The following is a 22,110-nucleotide window of genomic DNA, read 5'->3' on the forward strand; positions in this document are numbered from 1 at the left end:
ATAATTTTAACTGTCAAATACATTTGAATTTACTGTTGGGACATCATATTTTGGTAGCTGGCAGCACTAAGCAACACTAGCTACAAAATGCAATAATAAAAAGAACACTTGGTAATTGGTTGTTGCTCTTGCTACGCCTTACGCTGTTTAACGTTAGAGTAGCTCGCTCGTTATGGACGTGAAAATTGTGTAGTGTTTATTTATGTATGAGATATTTATGTTGAGTAAAGATATGAAACATTCTGTGTATCTCAGGTGACTCTAACAATGATAATGTTAATAAACTCAATTAGTTCGTGAATTATACGCAGTAGTGAAGAAGTGCAACAGGCGATTTAAATTCCTTGTAAACAGAGGAGTACATCGTGAATACAAAATGCCTACAGATTCAGAATGCGATTATGACTTAGTTTCAAAGGAGTGGCTTTTAGCTAAATTACGCTCAGATGAAAGAGATACTGTTCTAATAGACTGTCGGGGGTCGAATGAGTACTCAGCATCTCATATACGTTCTGCAGTGAATTTCTCCATTCCGAGTATAATGCTGAGGAGATTAGCGGCAGGCAAAATTGAATTGGTATCGACGGTCCAGTGTAAAGAACTCAAAGCACGGATCACACACTGCTGTACGCGGGGTACATTCGTGCTGTACAGCGATGGTGCTCCGCGGGATCCCGACTCCGTTCATGGTATCCTGCTGAAGCGTCTTAAGCAAGATGGCGTGCAGGTCGTCTGCCTGGAAGGTATACCATAAATTCGTATTAACTTAGAATAATACATTTATTAGTTTAAATTAATCATTATTTTCTAATAGACATAGATCTGATATGACAAGTTGTAGTTTAGAATGAAAAACAAACACATGAATCAAATTGTAAACAACTATTACTTTGGTAAAAATACCAAGTAAATATTTTATAAGACAGTAATATTGTTGCTTCTAGAGATAGTGTCCGGTCCTCTCAACAACCTCTAAGCTATTAAAATAGCAATGAACAGAAAAAAAGAATAATTAATTATTACATTGAAAAACAAATGAGTTAATAAAAAGACAAGTAAGATATCTATAATTACATTATGAATGTGAGGAACATGTATTTTTGAAATTAGGTATGTAAAAAATGATGGACTAAAGATTTAATTTAGCTATAATTTACCAATGAGTTTTTACCTTCTGGTCAATTAATTATTTTTTTTTCACTTTAACGGTGCCTTAAAGTGGTATGTGCGAGCCTAGTGGAAATTGATAATGTACCACCTCCACTCATCACATATTATACCATCAAACAACACTTTGTATTGTTTTGTTCCAATTTAAAGATTGAGGTTGCCAGTGTAAATTCTGTAATTTACGTTGTGTTTGTGTCTGTACACAAGGTACATTTTCTTAGTTCCCAAGATTGGCTTATTGGTGCTGTAAAGAATGGTTAATATTCCTTGCAGTGCATAATGTCTACGGACAATGTTGACCACTTAACATCAAGTTACACCTTTGCTTATCCACCTACAGAATTTATAAAAAAATAAAAAGACAAATGGCTAATTCCAAACTTTGATACACTAACACTTCTAATGTTATACATGTCTTAGCCACAGAGTTAAAACTATACCAATAAAAAAATAATATAGATCATACTAAAGCAAAAAAAAAGTTTTAGTGTTAAATACACTAAAAAAAAATTCAGAATATTTATATATAAACAGATTCAGTTTGTACCTTGTAATATTGATAGAGCCTATTTAAGAAAACTGATTATCTGTATCTGTTCACCCCCAAATTTGAGATAGTTCAATAGTTAGAATATGGATCTTCACTTATTATGATGGTATAAAATGTTGAATGCCATCACTTTGTTTGAAGTGCTCGACTGTAAAGGAAAACATTGCAAGGAAATCTGGCTGTGTCAAATAATACTCTGCCATATGCATATCCTCAAATCAACAGATTATTAAAGCTTCTTTTAAAAGTAAAGGTAAACTTTATCCAGTAGTAGTTTACATATTTACCACTTGTTACTTTTTTTAAATTTAATATCAGTTAATTCAGTTTATCTTAGATAACAAACTAATAAAATATAATATACTACAAATTTAGTACAATGTAATCAACACTAGACTTAATTATTTTTTTTAATTATATGATAATTGTGATTAACAGTTGAACGAATCCACGGTAGGTATCGTTGGGCCGTTAAATTAATATTATGTGTCTTAAAAGTAATGCCGGAGGTCGCAAGTCGACGCATCCGCTGTTCCAAACGTGGGAGAGGAAGTCTGCTACTTATTGTGCTCCTCAATGCGAGACGATAGATTATGATCGCCGCGCTAAGTCGAACTCGTTTGTGTTTCCGTCTATGGTATATTTTATGGGCCAATAAAATAATACAATATCTTCATACACGTAAATAAGCGCATATTACGTATTCGATTAAAGGAGAACGGCGCTGAGAATCTATGATTATGCTATGGAAATATTATGAACCAGTACGCGCAGTCATTGCATAACGACGTATATGTATGTACCTACTAATGAATCACAGTAATACCTACAATACAAACGCTGACGACATATTTACTATCATTTACTACAATTTGAAATAGTCTAGTAATTATTATTTTATGTTTGTTATTTATGTTTCATTTTAAGTCGAAAAAATAAGCTGTCAACGCGATTATGTGACTTAGGTAAATCGGAATTTCTCTTATTTGTAATATTGTATGCTATTATTTATACTATAAAGGCGAAAGTTACTATGTTAGTCTATTTGTTGCATCATCACGACTAAACCGATCTTTAACCTGGAATCTAGATTAGATAAATAAAAATCAAAGTCAAAATATACCTTATTCAAGTAGGCTTTTACTAGCACTTTTGAATCGTCTTATAACAACTATATAAAGTACGTTAAGAAGGTACCAACGGTTTGGAAAGTATATTCCACCAAGAAGAACAGGCAAGAATCTCAGTAGGTAGTTACTGTTTTTCAACAGTTAAAAATAAAGTCATGTTAGTTAAATACAATTACATATGTATGTAAGTTAATTCAATGGGATTTACGGGGTGAATATGCAAGCGAATGAAATACCGGGGCAGATATGGTGAAATATAATTATAGGTACTAAGGACTGTAGGAGCGTCGTTTACGTCCTATATTGTTTGTGTAAATAGCAATATAAGCGCCTTTACTGTGATCCACAGTATTTAGGACATAATTTAATCAATGTGTAAACTTAGACTCGAGAGGTTCAGTTAGCTGCCGCCGGCGAAAGCACCATGAATGCAGCAGCATTAACACTAATAAACATACGATCAAAGGCGGCCGGATGCCTGCATTGCTTCGGTCTTCGTCGAACGGAAGAGTGCCGCAATTTTATTAATAAGTTCCTGTTTCACTCACGTCCTGCCGATTCCATTAAGTCAACTAAAATAATAACTAGGTAATTAAAACTTTATTTGTATCTATAAAAATACAGTTTTTTACCATGTGATACAGTATAATTTTTAATTGAATATTAATTTTAAATGGTCACACTCAATATCTTCTTGACCATACGGAAGCCTGAAGGACTGTTTGATAGCATGTGCTGTTTTTTTTTTAATTTTAGTTTGCCATAGCACAACCACACTTTTTTTTTAATTTTAGATTGATAGCCTAACAAAAATATTTAGAGAAAACTTTTTGGTTTGTATGCGATATTTTAAATAGAGATTCGCAAAATCATAAAAAGGGGTCAAGTACAAATTCGGGCAGCAACTGTCATGGAACACTGCCCCACATTTTCGTCGGCTTTAATGCCCCAAAATCGTCTTAGACGCCTTTCGCGTGTACACAACTCATAATACCGTTGATGTGCCCCACCCTTGGGCCTAAGGAGATTATATCCCTTACGTCTGTGATTAAACTGGTTACTATGTGTGGATAACACTGCCTTACAAAGTATATACGTTACATATACTACTAGTAGGTAGCCATAGTAATTATTTGTATCATATCATGTATGCAGTAGGTACATTAATATAATAAATAGCTAACATATAAGCAACAGGATGTTGCCAGCTCATCTCGTCTCGGATGCTTTTCATTTTAATAACGTAGGAAATGGCATGCATCTGGTTCTCGTAACCGGACATAATGAGCTCATACGTAATGAAATTGTAGTGGGAAATGATATCTTGAGAAATTAGAACGTTGTCAGCTGGAATTGCAATTAAGCCTGTTAGGTCGACTTGTTCCTAATATGAACAGAAAATACTAGCTATACCCGCGACTTCGTTTGCGCTTGAATTTAATAATAGTTATTATTGTAGCTTAAGTTAACCTTTCAACATTTTTCACAGTGAACAGTTATATACTAAAGTTGTTTAAAAATCTCAGATCACACTAATTACGATGTTTACTGCCTTTAAATTAACGAACTTATACTACAATTTTTATCGCTTACGATGATAATTAAAAAAAAACCCTTATTGCTCACCCACGTTACGAGGTACTCTGCAAAATTATTGCATCTAGACAAACCGGCTTGGACTTGAGCGTCAGTCAGTGTTAGAGATTTATCAAGTAGATTGCTCTCGACTATTTCACTGACTTTACATTCTCCAATTTTAATAGTAGGTACATTAAAGTTGTTATAAATCGATACAATTTTTATTATATTGACTTGGTTTATAATTTACACGTATAATATTTAAATAATATATATGTTATGTTCCAAATATTTACCATGTTGGTTATCTATTGAGGATATATTGGTTATCGATTTAACGCAACTAAGGAAATACATACTGGATTCGAAAATCATCAAATTTTTGAGATAAAGATCTCTTTTGAATCTTTCTTAATCCAAATTAAAGATATAATATGAGAAAAACATAAAAAAAGGCATCTTCTTTTTCCGGCAGTTCAATATATTTCATTGCACACGTTTTAAAAAAAAAGTGCAAGCTAATTCTCCTGGAGCGTTGTATCAGACTTTTTTATTTACGTCGATAAATAAAAACGTATTTAGCCGTAACAAAAAACATCTTAGAAAACTGATTCATTGAAATGTTTCATGACTTAATTTATTTTAACTTCAATGACTTCAAATTGTTTGTCTAAAGTCCTCGTTACAATGCGGATTGTGTTTAAGTTATATTTCGTCTCGTTTCGCAACGCTGATCGTGAGTTAACAACTCTGTAAGACTATTTGTTATTATATTTTATTACTTAAGTGTGAATTTCATTAGATTTTTTGTATAAAAAAACCTTTTTTTTTTTGTTAAATTTACATTAGAATAACTTCCTTAGTTTAAAAAAAACTATCATGATAATTGTTTATCAACAGAGTTGTCCAAATGTTATACTAAAATACGTAACAGCCAGTAAATGACAACTGCTAAGACTTCTAGACCTAAAGACATATTTCCTTCTGGGAAAGTAATTTACACCACGCTGCTATAACGTGGTTACAGATATTTAATTAATCACCTCAAATAGACAGTTTTTGTCACGTTGTCTTTATCTAACTCGACATAAATTATAACCAATATACAACTAATTAGAACACAGCACCCCAGAGAAAATATTGATTCGTATTTCTGAGTTAGGTCCCGTGATCTTCAGTTAAGTTTCACAGCTGGTTTATCGGCTGTATTATATCAGTAAATTCCCATTATTTTTTGTCTAATATTATGATAGGACGAGGATGAGGTCGGGCGCAATGCCGTTCCGTTGATACTATTATCTGTAAATTATCTCTTGTCGGACGGCGCCACGACCATTATCAACTTGAAATCGAGTCATCTCTTAATTGGTTCACATGTTATAGCGTTTATTAATTGAACGTCGCTGGCAAAATCACTTTGCACAAATAATTATAAACCATTCTTTAGAGTGAGTGTAATAAGAAGTATCTAGTTGTATATTTTTTTCCACCGAATATCGGTAGCTTGGAAACGAGGAAAATTGATCTGCAATCTGTTTTATATATTCTTAGAAGATACGTATAACGATGCGAGCCAATTTGAACTAGGAATCATCTTTCCCCTTTTTTTTAACACCTCTATTTTTGTTCGAACGTTGAACGTCCTATATTAATATCCTCTGGTTTCTTGGAAGTTGAGTTGAATGCAATGACGTCAATCTTATATATTCTGAGAAGCTAAGTTAAATATTGATCTTACATTAACCGAACTGTAATTATTAGTTGTTTATCGTAAATTTACTAAAGCAAAGCTTAAAACACGGGATGTATTATAGTACCTAGTACTTTTTGTAGTGACTTTTTTTTCGATTTTGGAATGTATTTCTAAGGCCACGTTCAATCGAAATAAAATAAAAGTTTCAGTAAAAAGGTTTTACTTGTGTCACGTGTTCCGATTTTCATGTTATTATGTAACAATATAAGAATCATTATTGAAAAATTGATAAAAAAAAAGTACATTTATACCTTAGAATAAGAAATAGAATACCCAAATAAATAAAAGAGAAAAGAGAGATTATTTATACATATGGATAAGAAGAAAAAGTGCTGTTTTGTCATATAAATAATTGTTATATAAATAAAATTGATTAGGAGTTTTCTGTATAAAGTATCATTCTATTTATAGACTGTTTAATGTCAAGATGCTCTCCACTGGACATTTGATAGTCTTGATACAATTGACCTATCTTTCAGTAAATAATGTCAATCGTCGCCGGCACTGTGCAATGATATCTCGCCCACCATTTCTTTAAATTGAAACCAATTGTCAGATGACATGATTAGGATTATTTTAAAGCTAGAATATTCATTACTGAGCATTGCTTTAGTTGTTAAAACCTAGTATTTAATATGTTGGTATAAATATACATTTTGGTAGAGATGTATGTATATGAAGCCTTACTGGTTACTCAGAACGACGTGGATTTCAGGATCCCAAAAATCTAGGACCTAGTTAGTAGAGCAATACATCATAAGTAAACCGGTGTAAGTCCTTGTTCAAATATATGTACGTTCCTACCAGCTTTGGCGTCGGTTTCCAGGATAAATACTAAGTGAATGACGTAAGTGTTAACCTTCAAAATTCCCAATAAGATGAAAAGATTGTGCCTTATATACTTTTACTGACTAGAACGGCCCTAGAGCTTGTTATCGAATATTTTTTTACACCGTACACCGAAAATTTACTTTTATCTCTATTTTATATCTTCAGCAATGAATGCGCTCGATCTATTCGTGTTGAATGAATGAATGAAGTCGAGTAAATCAGTTTTTACACAATATTTTTATTTTCTGCAACTAAAGTTATTTATTATAAGGAAAAAGTCTCGGCCAAAAGGTATTGCATAAAAGTGTACCACAATAATGTGCCTTGAAATGATTAGTGACGCAGTTTAGTCGAAAAGGGTAATAATAATAATAATTGTAAAGCAAAATGAAAATCTGCGTGTTTAGTATTCATCCTTGTAACTAGTAGTGGGTAGCACAAGGTTGTCGGTAGTGCGGAGGACGCAGACCAAGGCTCGCACCTGCCTCCCACGCCGCCCGCTCGCTCGCCGCCCTCAGCCCGCGTCGTAGCACCCCATCCCAATGGCAATTATATTCGTGTTATGTCAACTGTGTAATCAGAGATTCCGCTGTTTTTAGACATATCGGATATATACGATGCGAAGCGCTTTTGTTTCTGGGAAGCGTCTGAAACCTATGAAAACGTATGAAATATATAATACAAATGTTATTGATGCTAGAACAACATCGGATAGTTAAAATGATAAAAGTATGTTTGTTGTCGAACTTTACGATAAGTTTAATAATGAAGATGAATAAAATATACTAAGAAAGTAACAATGTAGTGAGGCTGTGTCATAAATGTTATATAGAAAGGGAAAGAAAGACTAAAAAATAAATTAATTTGCTGATTCTCGTCAGAGCATGACGTTGACTTTTCTGAACTTTTCCGGTGGCATATCATTAAGCCAAGGCCATACGAATAATAATAGGAATAATAAAATAACTCTATTATTAATATTATTTATTGTTAAAATTATGTAATATAAAATGTGATATCGTGCCCGTTGTAGAAGTTCCGAAGTTACAAACGAGTATTAACACAAAAAGCGCGATAATAATTATCGAGGTATATAACGTAGTAGAATGTTTATCTTAATAAAAAAATCTTTATTTAGAACCTATTCAAGTTTAAACTTTTTGCTCGAGTTTTTGTATACATTTTAATGATGTACTAAAATAACAAGCCGTGGGTGTTTTCGCAAACCTCTCGGCTGGTTAAATGATAACGTTTTCTTTATGTGGGTGTAACGGGTTAAGGGATTTGATTCAGCCGACGAGGGGCGAATGTAATAGAGTATTTGGTACCAAGGATAAACGTGGGGGCTGGCAATGAGACGCGCGGGGCAGGGGGGACGGGGTACGGGGAGGGGGCTCTACGGCGTTCATTGAGAGCGGCGGATGAATGAGCCGCGATGACTCACCGGATCGATGCGGACACCCCGCCCCGCCGGCGCACGCCCGCCACCCGCGCCGCCCCCGCTCCGCGCCCGCCGGCGATGTCGCGCGGCTGCGTGCTGTGGCCGATCTGCAACACCGACTCGGCCCAATTTTTTACATAATTCATTATTCATGGCGAGCCGAACGCCGACCTGCACTGGATGACTCTCGAAACCTTTTGAGTTTTCACTTTCCATAATTCTTTGCGATTTCATTTGTTTATCTTGTATCTCGTACCGTTACCTAAGAACAAATAACTTGTCTTTAAGTATAAATACATGCGTAAATACATATTTAGATGTATTTTGCAAATATGATGAACGTAATGGGAGCGAGCAGCATTACCATGACAATGGGATTGGCTGACGGCAGGAAACTGTCGGCAGGCGCGCAGGAAATGTCGGCTAAAGCTGGCTCGGAACACTGGGCGCGCATTAAAACGCCTCTCCGAACACAATCGGTTATTAATATATACGTGCTTAGGTTTCAAACAACATCATCGGCTCCTTATGTTTATTCGACTTCCTTCGTACTTCGACAGAAAAGAGATCCGAGATATCCATAGCTATGGAATATGTATGTACTTTATGTGAGACGATATCTTATACGAATATACATATTTATATATAAATACGGATGCCGATATCTCTTTGAGATTAAAATACTTCGACATTGTTTGATCGATCGCCATAGAAGTTGGCACATAGTGTTGGAAGGAACGAACGCCAGCGCGCCAAAATGTTGCTATCAGGATATTAATTTAAAGCTTCATTTCCCAAAGTACCATTTAGGCGCTTAAGCCCTTCCTTTCCAATGACAATTTTTATTTCTTTATGTTCACTCTTTCTAACTCGATATTAGGTGGTGCTACAGGATGTAGGATAATTGTTAGCCGACCAAATAACTGCCAGAACCAGGTTCCAATGAAAGATAATCTAAATTTTAAACAAATTTCAATACATTAACCATCAAAGTGGATCGTTGAATATAATAACTGAGAAATAAGTATTCATTTGTCTGTCATTTAGATGGTGACTTACGTAACTTGACAAAGGTCTATTGTGTTTTCGCCAGGAGACTTTGCGGAGTTCCGACGCGCCTATCCCGAGTGGTGCAACGAGGCCAACGCGCAGCACGTGCCACATCTGCCGCTCATGGGATTACGGTAAGATCGGATGCAGATCGCAATCATGGACTTGGCGACACTTTCTAACTGCATGTCATATCAGCCCTATAACTGAACAGTGATGCTTAAACTAGGTGATGGGTTCCCGACGTCTATGGGCGACAATACTAATCATTGTCCATTACTTACGCAACTTTAATCATTCCTAATAAGAAATAATGTCCTTCATTCTATGATAATAATTACAGTAACCCTTCATACCGAATAGTTGGTAAGAAAAATAATGAATAGATTGTACCACACCATAGCGAGACAGATCTTCTCGCGGCTAATATTTGTATTTCTTTTCGTTGTCAATTCGCTACGTAACATAACTTTTTCCTCGGCGAAACAAAATTGATTGGTACAAGCTACCTTCAGTAAATGCAGTACTAGCAACGCACTCGGCAACATTACGCAGTTTGATTGGAATCTAATTACGCGAATGAGAAAAACAAGCACGCGTGGGAATCCGATTTCATGCGCGTGAGACTTTTTCCTCGATTACAATTTATCGTTTTAGAAAAAGTCGTTCGTCGAGCCAGCCAGCCTATCCCGCGTCGGCTGGATGTAGGAGCTAGTTTCACGAGATACGCCCTTGCCGGCTGTCTTAATTACGCATTCTATATACTTATATGATGTTCGTACGGCACTTAATGGATATAATAGTCGCGGCTTGATCGATACCTTGTAAGGAAGTACAGATGGCACACACTTCGCTTAGATAAACGAAGCAAGCTTCTAAAATATCTTAATATTATGTTTATCTTTTAAATTCGTTTCATAGAATCACAGTGGGCGCTGTGTAAATAAACGTTAAAATTCTGTATAAAATCGAAGGTCATTAGTCATAGTGTAGAAACAGTGAACTATATTTAGTTAAGGCATTGAATTATACTGCTCCATCTAATTGTCCCACACATCGGATAGGTTCGACCGCTGAAGGTTAGCTAGCGATTCTATAACAGCTTGTCAATGTTATACGTTTCATTCACGAGTACAAACACACTGTGCCCAGTATTTGTTGGTCTTGTTAGTTCATTCAATTAACGTCAAACTATGAATGCTATAAACACAATACTATGTATTTTTATTTAAATGAAAAAAATATTAACTTGCTTTTGTGGGTTGCGACACTTTTGTCGATTATTTTTCAACTAAAACGTTTAAACGTAATAGCAGTGTTTATCTAAGAAATTAAAAGTATTTAATGGAAGTAGTAAAAACAACGATAAACGAAAATGAAACCTACTAATTTATATTTAATATTTAATTGATAAAAATAGTATAAATGTATACGGAGTTTCACGCGCACACGTCGAAGACAGCGCACACATTGATAAGCAATAAATTAAAAAATGGTTAATGAACTCATTCATTTAGCATTCGTGCCTGCGCCGCCACACCGCCTCATCGCTGTAGGTGTGTGCGGTTAGCGAACTGTGTTATGTATTGCATTAGAGAAACGCAAGTTGCGCCTTCAATGGCGTCCGCGCCATTCATACCCGTACATCGCCCGTGCACGCGGAACCGTTCACTATTCTGCTTGACGAGGCAAAACCGTGCTTACTATGAACTCATGTACGAGTGCCTATGATGTGTCGCTGTGAACGTAACACCCGCTTGTTTCTGACAATGCTCTCGTTGCGTGTGACGTCACCCGACTAAATAACTCCTTTCTTGCCTCTATTGTTTTCGTCCGAAAAAAGATACACTTTATTCTGTTTTCTGCCTCTGATCCGTTTTCCGCCTACGAGTTTCCCTTTCGTAATATCGTTTTTACGTCTATAAATAGCGTTATATGAACTGGGCGTAAAAAAATGTATTGGCTCATTGCAAGCGGTACTTTATGTATAAGAGACGAACATCGGAAATTGAATAAATATTTTAAACTTCGTCGTCGCTTGTCAAACTAATAAAAATGTATATAGATAAGATTAGGTACATTTCAAATTGATTAATATAAGTATTGCTTCTGAAAGAGGTGCTACGTAACACCATTATTTCCGGAAAATTGAAAAATCCATCTGTATTTGTTGACTTAAGCTCGAGAACTTGACCTTCAAACATTTAAGGTCCTTAGGCGTTCTCCTAATCAACAATCGTTACGTCACTAACAATATGATATAATATTACTCATCGATATGAAGTTACGATATTTTTTTAAGTCGATATTATTGTATGTACAAGATAGTCAAGTGATTTGAATCGTTTAGAATTTATTTTTAGTAAATTATATTCAGACTTTTTTTATTTTGGATTTTTTTTACTACTGGCAGGTTGTTCGATTTTTAATTATTTTGAGTAGGATGCGGATACATTGTCAGAAAGATGGCAGTGTTACACTCCCGTGCCTCGGATAGCATGCCGTAGGTCCTGCATCTGATCTCAATCCGGTCGTGTCCGATTTCCGTCCGGATGTCGGATCTTATTAAGAAAGTGAACGAATAGAGAGTGCACCCGTACTTTCAAGTATAAGTCAGTGCACTGTCATATATCTTGATCAGCTTTATTAATAAGATAAGATTAATAATTCTATAAAGTCGTAAGTACTCGCATTTTGATGAGAGCATCCCGAATTACAGGCCATCCGTACATTAAATGACTTTGAGAAATACTTAAGTTATGTTTCTTTTCCAAAATAAATTCTAATCTCGATACAGTATTTTTTCTTATTTCAGCCGTAATCTGACGTGTACTTGTTTTTGTCACAACACGATAACAATGAAGATAAATACAAATCATATGAAAATTTATATATAATTTAAAATATAGTGTGTTACGATATACTGTCGTTGTCGACTTTCTCTTTAGCCGTGCTATGCTAGAGATAAGTCCATAATCCTCGTACACATCGGCGGCTATCGACGTCACGGAGGCGCCTGACGTCAGCGAGAAGCGCTCTCGTGACTCCATTCACGAATTCGTCCCATCACGGCCACGGACGCGTCTCATCTCATATCCACACTCATTTATTAAACCAATAAACAACTCTTCCACTTGTGATTCAGCTGAATCGTCATCTTTTAAATAAAGTTCGCGTGATCGCTAAATATATGTAGTCGAGCACGTTTACGTGAATCAGTCTCAATTATAATATTTATAAATGTATGATGTAGCAATTTATCAACGGAAGTCGTATGGGGACATATATAAATTATATAAGTAGCTAATTAATTTTTTCTTTCGGCCATAATTGAATGCGATAACATGGGTGCACTTTCTATTCCTCACTGGCATTCAATTGGATGGAATTCTGCCTCGAAGGGATGAAGATCAGGATCAAAATTTTACATGTTTGAAGTACATAAGCGTGACATTAACCTCTTCCTCCGACTGTACCACGTCCTTCCACCTTAACCATGATGATTTATCAACAAACAGATAACTTCCAAAATTTTCTGATAATTATAATTTATTGACATAAAAACATCAAAAAATATCTATGGCCCTGACCCTCGAATTGGCTCTAGGCCCTTATAGTGACCAAGCATTGATAGAGCTGACAATTGTCAGTACACAGATTCATGTGACACATTTACCAAATTCATATTACATAAAAATAACTCGTTGCTGAAAAACAAACATAAAACATTCCGATACCCTCACAATCAGTCGATTAATCAGCCATATCATTAAATTAAAGGACGATGTTGTATTTAAAAACGGTAATGAATCTCTTATCTCTAAATAATCAGGTAAATACAATAATTCGATGGTGACGTGTTCTTGTTATGTGTTTTCCATTTATATAAATAAATAAGTTGATTTCGAATCGATTCGAATCTATTTAGATAATTAATTGATGTTAAATATTTTATTTAAGTTTGTAATCTTATATAGGACCTAGGCGAATTTTATAGATGTATTATAGAGCCCAGTGTTGGGCATTAATCAAGCAATTGTTAATTATTTTATTAATTGACTAAAAAAGTAATTGCAATTAAATTAATTACAATTAAATTAATCGCAATTACACTTTTAATTGCACCTTGCAATTAAATTAATTTGATTAACGTATGTCAATTGCAACTTACAATTAAAATAATTGCAATTAACTTTTTTAGTTGTTTTATAAAACAATTAAAACTAACAATTAACTTTATACATCAAAATGTAATTAGTAAATTTTTAGGAAAATTAAGCTATAAGTATTAGACTTCAGACGAATAAAAATGTGGTCAAAGACTCTAAGTTTTAAGCTTATTTTTTCTAAATGTCTCTTTCCACAGAAAAAAAGTGTTTATTTTTATATTATATAATATAAAGTTGCATTGATAAATATTTCTTCAGCGTAGGTATAAAACAAAAACATTTCAAGTCGTCGTTTTCGCTCAAGTCTTTATATTTTACAGCAGTATTTTTAATTGTTATTTTTAATTAAAATTAACAAAACAATTAAAAATTAATTAATTGTTAATTGTTACTAATACAGTTAACAATTAAATAATTGTTAGTTGTGATTTTCCACAATTACAATTGATTAATTGTTAACTGTAGTAGTAACAATTAACAATTAATTAATTGTTAATCTTTAATTTTAATTGCAATTAAAATTTGCCCAACACTGATAGAGCCTATGTACGATTTCAGTAAATAGAAAACTGTAGCAATTTATGTGTTTCTCATTAAAATAATCAAATGAGCCTTGATGTGGTTGTAAGTAGTTATTAAATAGATCTGCTATCCACCTCCTGACTCCATTGTCATATTAAAACGAGGCTACCAAATCATTGTATAAATCAGAGTTTCAAATGGATACATTAATTCGAAATAGTTTTAAATACATTTACATACCGACTTGTTAGAACCATGCGTCATTTTAAACTAATATAAAGCGTGTGAAAATTTAAATTAATTCGCTCAAATAGATTGTCAGTGTCGTGCAAGAAGAAACCAAAGGCTATAAATGTCTTTAAAATAATATGCATAACATTATTGTTACATACAATTTTACGAGACAAATGTTTTTCCTTGGAAGGCTCAACAATTTTTACTAGTGCTTCTCTGAGTATACTCTTGACCAACACGGACAAAGCTTACAATCTCGTAAGACTTACTCAAAACGTATAACTGAGTACCTGTTTTTTTTACTTAAACTAACACGTGCTACCTTCCTCTTCTGGTGCATACCCGACTTTGGAGTTACGATGTTAATTTAAATAAAATTAACAGTAAATTTTTGGTGTTATTTTTTTTATCAGTACATTAAAAATTAAATAATATGTTTAAGAAATCGAGACACAGAAGTACATTAATAAAGAGAATAAAAGATAGTTTATGATTTCCTCCCGAAAGCTAGGTTAGAGAATTAAAAAAATTAAATTAGGGTTACGTATGTATGTAACAAATCACATTATTTTATTCCGTATCAAAGTGTATTAATTAATAGCTTCATATATACATAACCATATTTTCGGTATTTCGGTTAGGTACTAGTTGTTTAAAAGTGGAAACAAGGTTCGATTAAACGCTAATATGATTACAGTATACAATAATTAATAGTTAGAGGTAAAATCGTAGCGCGCTGCCTCTCGCGGAGACGCGGTACGTTTTGTTTTCAAGTCTCATTGATCATTTAACGAACTCTGTCCGTTGTTTTTCATTGAGCGGTCGAATTACTTCAAGGCCGTTTCATTCAATAGTTGCAAGACTAGTACAAAAACTGACTTTAACCAGTTATAAAACATCAGATTTATTTCGTGCGAATGTTTTAATTTTGCTCCGTTGAATATTTTATTTTATCATTTTTAGAACACGTTCTTAATTTAATAAATATTTAAAGCACACATTAAATAATGTAGATGAATGTGTAAATAATGTATTCGAGTTATGTTATACGATAAATGCGCGAAAAACTGAGTTGTTATAGTCGTTCGCGACAAAATGTATTAGAATGAATTCAGAATACATCGCCAAAGGTCTTTGTTCGGCCAGGCTAGCTCGTTAATCCTGGCAGGATGAGAACTAGTAAGCGAGGCATTAAAAAAGCGTCCCTTGCAGGCGGTCATTGGCTGCGGGCGGGTCGGCGGTCCGCATTCCTGTGCGCCGGCGCACCGCACGAAACATCACGCCCACACGCACCCGCTCTGTAATCTACACACTATTAACCGGCTCGCTATAACGATTTCTAACTCGCACACACTGCGATCGTTTCACACGTACTCCATCCTCGGCTGCTTTATACGCGGTACCGACGCTTATGTAGAGCTCGTTCATTAATAACGCGACCGGCCGTGTCACGGCTTCCGGTGGCCCCGCGCTCGCCTCCATTCAAATACAAATTGGACTCGTATGAAGTAGGCATCGTTTTATTACACAATGCCTGTATTATACATGACTCGATAGTATACACGAATTGCTTTTTAAATAATTATACCATTTTTAAAACGTCGAAGTCGCTGTAACCTGTACCATCTATAAACCTATCGAACACGAGGGCGTGTGCCGTAGTTAACATACTTTCTCTAGTTATCTGTTTAAAAATACTTTGTAATTTAGAATAAATGTTCATCAAATACATTTAACTACAATAAGGGTCCATTAACAACTTTTAGATTAAAGAAGAAACGTTTAAGAAATATATCTTGATATTTTTCCGACTAAGCAAGTTGAACGGCTTTTTTTCTTTTTATTGATGAAGACCGTTGCATAGTTTAAAAGATCTAAACGTACAGACGGCGAGAAGCGACTTTGTTTTATACTACAGAGAGATGTTTAATCCTAAAAAGTTGTAGTTGTAATCAATTGAAGCATTATCTGTAGTTAAAAATTTACCGTTCGTATTGGAAGTTTTATTGATAATTTATTAATATTCAATTGTTGTATTCAATAATAGTACTGAATTCCTGGTTTTAGTTTGTAGGCCAGTAGTTTACAAACCGAATCTACATCGAATCGAATATTTATTAATTATTTATTGTTTACATTTTTTGTTTCAAATTTCGAAAGTTTATTTTACATGCCTTTTATGCACTTTTTAATATGTAAGCATTTTTTTCTAATTAATTGATTGCATAGAAAACCTCTTTTGGTTGGAGATTTCCATAGTTGTACAGAAAAGTATTTGGTCTTAATTTTTTTTATTGCAAATGGGTTTATGTGATATATTCTTAGGTACTGTTTTAGGCTGTTATACGAGTGTTTAAGGTTTTATAAAATTTAAATAAAATAACACAAACGAAATAGCCTTAACGAAATACAAATTCTCGTGATGGTAAATAAACAGGTGAGCTCGTGATAAAATTTGTCCGTACACCCACATTAAAATCGAACGAAATAGTTCTGTTGTCATTATCAGATCGGAATGGCGCGGCGCGTGGGCGAGCTCCCCTGAATGGACGTGTCGAGGCTCGCCCACGCGCGTCCTACGCGAGCCTTTGACGCTACCATATGCCTAGTTCGTTACTGCCTACGAACTGGCGAATAACATTTAATTCAATAAACATTACTGACGATTCCACTCCTATTGATATATTCCTAATGTAAGAGAAATCATTTAGATAGATTCTCGAGTGACGGTCTAACATTGTTTGGCAAACTTAATTGTTTACTAAACTTACTTAATTGTATACCAAGTTATCACTTACAGGTTATATTGATAGCAACATTCAACCGTGAAATGTTGATAAATATGCCGTGTCAAATATTTGTTTTATCATCGTATTAATTTTAAAAAAGTAATGTTTGTTTTTTTCGGTTTTTCCATCGATTCCGAATCGGTAACCGAACGTAGGCGTTCTTTTATTCATTCCATTCATTTATAACGACATAAGCGAACATCGGCGGCGTGCTCGGGCTATATGATTGTTTTCAATAAAGGCAAACTGAATGACGTGGAGACTATTAAGAGGGCGAATCCGGGAAAGTATCGCGTGGGAGTAGACGCGTTGGCGTCGCGCGGGCTCGAGTGGCGTGGCGAGGGGAATGGCGGGGTGGTAGAGTAAGGACACACTGTGTGGGCGGCCATTGATCCACGGGGGCAGGTGAATGGTGAGCCCCGGCCTCCTCCCCCATTGAGCAGCCCCGCAGGCCGCGATCGATGCGGCCTCTGCCCGGGTGCCGCACCGCGCCGCCCGCATCTTGCTGCGGCAGCGGGAAGCCGAACCTTCCATGGTCGCCTCGGTCAACATATAATTAATCATACAACATACATTTATTTTAAATTAAATGATAAAGCAACCCTATATGATAGACTTAAAAATATATTAAGTAGAATTTTTTTGCGATGAGCGTCATAAAAGTTTCACTTTAAGTACAACCCTTTCGAACTAACGTTTTATGATTTAACTTTTTTCATTATATTAGTAGAACCAGATATTAATTAACAAATCGTATTGTATAATATTTTAATTCCTCAGGGTTTTTAAAATTTTCTAAAAGCGTAAAAAGATTTATTTCAAAGTTTTGATTATTTATTAGATACAAAGCTATTTGCTATTACGTGTACGTGGTTTTAATGAGTTGTGTAGTGTTTTATAATATATCATCGTACATAGTTAGATGCCATTAATATATCAGTAAATAGTCTTTAATTATAATATTTTGGTTACTATCGACTACTACTATCTGACATGGCAAGCTATTGAAGGTTATTTCAATGCAAATCACAATTATACAACTTGGTTGATCGTCACTAAACATCGAAAAAAATAATATTTTGATAATTATCATAAAAGAATAAGAAGCTCTATTCATTTTACATTAAATGTCACGTTCGTTTGTCGTTTAATTCTATATGAAAATGAATGCGAAAAAATACGTTGCTCATTGACTGAGCTGTACAATTTCGTATAAGCTTTGTTTATGAATGTATCTGTTAATATATTATCGAATGCTGTGATATAACACAATGCATATCGTTTTCATTGTTATTTGCCAGACGTAGGTTTTTAATGCAAATCGTCGCTCGAGCAACGCTTTTTTTTTATTAAATAAATTGCGTTCAAATTATGTCTTCGGAATATCAAATGTCTGGATATTTCCATTATTGATTTACTGTTTTTATTATAAATGTGAATGAAATTACATGACAATTCAATAGTTTTTTTATGTATTTCCAACGTTGATAAGTAGAAATCGCTAACGAAATATATTTGGCATACATATGTATGTATTCCTATCTAAAGTTTAACTTTTTATATCATAGACAAAACTAATTTCTGAACGTTCCCTTCCTGCCTCGTGCATATCACATAATTTTTAAGTCATAGAGAAAAAAATTCTACAATTGTTAGTGGTAGTGCTAGCATTACACCTTCGTGACACATAACAAATCCAATGCACGTTTTAGACTCGCTAGCTTTGTAGCGACGCTCACGCTTTACATAAAAACAATTTTATCAATGAATTATTCTTTTATTTTAAAATGATCGCGTTTCGTTTCCAGCTCGCTGCGCATATCGGGCTCGGGCTGCGACGACGCGCTGTCGTCGGGCTCGTCGTCGGAGTGCGAGGACGCGCACACGCACGCGCACCAAGACTTCCCCATCGAGATCCTGCCCAACCTCTACCTCGGCAACTCCACCAACAGCGAGGACTGCGACGCGCTCGCCAGGCACAACATCAAGGTTATTATCATCTCTCTCTGCTCGTGGCAAAGGAGTAGAGCTTTGCCAACAGAGTTCTGATGTAAGATTACTTTGAAAACTTGTAGATATTGTAATATAAACTGTGCGACGTTTGCAGTACGTGTTGAACGTGACGCCGGACCTGCCGAACACGTTCGAGGCGGAGGGCTGCGGCATCAACTACTTGAAGATCCCCATCGCTGACCACTGGAGTCAGAACCTCGCCGTGCATTTCCCGCAAGCCATACGATTTATAGGTTAGCATCTCATAATTCCAAACAATAAACTCCATATTTCATTATTAAATGTCGAGTCACCAAGTACATAAACGTGATAAGTCAAGGCCACCACGGTCGGCATCGACATTCGTGAAATCAAACAACATACAGCGGTGCCGTGTCCACAGAGGAGGCCATGTCGGCGCGCTGCGGCGTGCTGGTGCACTGCGTGGCCGGCGTGTCGCGCTCCGTGACCGTGACGCTGGCCTACCTGATGCAGCGCCACCGGCTGTGCCTGCGCGACGCCTTCGAGCTGGTGCGCAGCCGCAAGACCGACATCGCGCCCAACTTCCACTTCATGCGGCAGCTGCACTCGTTCGAGCGCGACCTGGGCCTGCACGAGCACAGCGCCAGCCTCGCCAAGGTGCGCCCCGGCGGCCGCGTGCCGCGCGCCGTGCTGTAGGCGCTTAGTAACGCTGTTGCTTGGCCAGGTGCTGGAGGCGCTGGGCGAGCGCGGCGCGCGCGGCGCGGGGCGCGCGGCGTGCGGCTGCGCGGCGCGCCCGTGCGCGCGCTGCGGCGTGTCGCCCGACTCCGGCATCGAGTTCGACCGCTGGAGCGCCGCGCGCGACACGCCGCAATGACACTTCTTCGCGCCCGCCCCGCAGCGCCCCCCGCAGCGCCCCCCGCAGCGCCCCCCGAGCCCCCGTTGAGCCGGTGCGCGCCCCGGACGCATTCCGAGATACCTTCCACTGCGCCATGCATTTCGTGTCCGTTTCGATGTTTTATTTATAGGGAACGTTGAAGTTTGTGTATTGTTTGTATTCCGCCGTCCCCGCCGACGGACCGCCGCGCGTGTTACTTTCTCCTCTGTGAGGACGATGTATTCGCGCCGCGCGTCGGGGCGGCCTCGGATGATACTTGCGTTAGTGCATACTTTGTTTTTAAGTTTTAAATTTTAGTAAAACAGGTCTTCTTGTATTGATTCTTCCATTGTTGTTACGTACGGTTCCGCAGGCGACGTGCGTGCGGTCGAAGCGAGTAATATATAAATGATTATTATTAGCGTAAGATGATTTAACACTTAGTTAAGCGCCCAGATGAAACTTAGGGTCTTGTTCTAAAGGCGATCAAAGAGATTACAATGAAATCGATATCGTGCCCCTAACAACTGCTATTTCTACATATTAAATTTAGATTGAGAGTATATTTATAGTTAAAATATAGATTAAATATTAAAAAGTGATTACTCTTTATTTTTCTATCGATCTTCTGCAACCTGTAATGTTAAACCGAAAACTCAATTATTTCCCAATTGTGATGTGAAATCGACATCTCGTCCGAGTCTCTGATGAGAATGTATTTTAAACGTTAGCAGACTTGCTCGTAACTATAAATGTGTATTTTTGTATGGAGTATAGTAACGCCGCCAGTCGGCGCGCTGTGTTTTCCTTTGTACTCGTTTTCAATTGGCGTTTACTTTACAAGTGCTGTTGAACGTAATATTTTTCTATATGGTCAATTTAATTTCACCGATTCCTAAGCTAAAATAAAACAAGCTTTAATATTAAGTATGATATTATAATAATGTAGTAAATTGTTACGTATTGTAAATTTGTTGTAGGCTAAGTCTTATATTGAGATTCGACTTCCTTTATTCGATGCCAACTTATGTTAAATTGTGAACGCAAACCTCATGTAACTTAACAAATAATATATGTATAGCAGAAAGTCTAATACGAATAAGGATCACTTGTTATAGGTCTCACGTCAATCAGTTTTCGTATTTTGAAAGTTTAAGTATATTATACGCATATTATTTACTTAAATGTATAAATGTGAAGGCTATGGTGATAGACATTTTTTAGCCTTAGTTGCACGATATACTCGAGTTTTATATTTGTAGACGTAATTTTATAATAAATTGTAATGCACAAAATCACCAAAGCCTCAGTAAGTCGACGATGCATCGGCTACAGCGACACGTGTGTGCTGTATTCAGTGACGACTCAGGTCGCGTACTGCACGTGTGTGTAATAACTAATCTTTGACAAATCGATATGTGTTACTCCACATTGGTTACATTCTTTAATGTATAATTTAGTGCTTTTTACGTTATTGTGCGGTTCAACCGTCAGTCTGATTGATCAATCGCACTAAGTGTTGCGATGAAACTTGTACAAACGTATGTAAATTAACCTCGAAGAAACAAAATATAAACACTGTTAAGAATATTGTTCTTTTTCTTTTATTTTTTTGTAATGGCACAAGGTTGTATCTTGGTCACGTTACGTTCTGGGATTCTATTGTAAAATGTTATACATTGTTCCACAAGGCTCACCCTATACAATTGAATAACATAAAATTGGATTCGTGTCCTGTACCAGTATAACATATTAGCACCAAATATTTAAAACAATCCAAACACACAAAGTTTTAGAGAAAAAACCGCCCTTCATTTATTAATTTATACCAATGCTATTCTGCAACACAAAAAAAAATCTAAGTTAGTAAAAAAGCGTAGAAAATTTAATATTTTTTCTTTTGGGGTTTAGGCTTATCTCATGTCAAATTTCATCCTATTCCGTCCGGTGGTTATGCCGTAAAAGTGTAACAGACACACAGAGGAATATTCGCATTTACAATATTTATATCACAATCAATCAAAGAATAAAGATAAAAAGCCCTT

At 36.0% G+C, this 22,110-nt stretch overlaps 1 protein-coding gene across 1 annotated transcript; it reads left to right on the forward strand.

Annotated features, from left to right (window-relative positions):
* The first annotated feature begins 90 nt into the window (after positions 1-90).
* LOC124530311 (dual specificity protein phosphatase Mpk3-like) lies at positions 91-21,655 on the forward strand. Its single transcript, XM_047104424.1, has 6 exons — positions 91-743; positions 9,547-9,637; positions 19,026-19,206; positions 19,325-19,463; positions 19,613-19,848; positions 19,916-21,655. The coding sequence occupies exons 1-6, from the start codon at positions 377-379 to the stop codon at positions 20,063-20,065; spliced, it is 1,164 nt and encodes a 387-aa protein (XP_046960380.1). The 5' UTR covers positions 91-376; the 3' UTR covers positions 20,066-21,655.
* The last annotated feature ends 455 nt before the right edge of the window (positions 21,656-22,110 follow it).

The sequence above is a fragment of the Vanessa cardui genome, chromosome 6 (genome assembly GCF_905220365.1).
Source record: "Vanessa cardui chromosome 6, ilVanCard2.1, whole genome shotgun sequence".
NCBI classification, from domain to species: domain Eukaryota; kingdom Metazoa; phylum Arthropoda; class Insecta; order Lepidoptera; family Nymphalidae; genus Vanessa; species Vanessa cardui.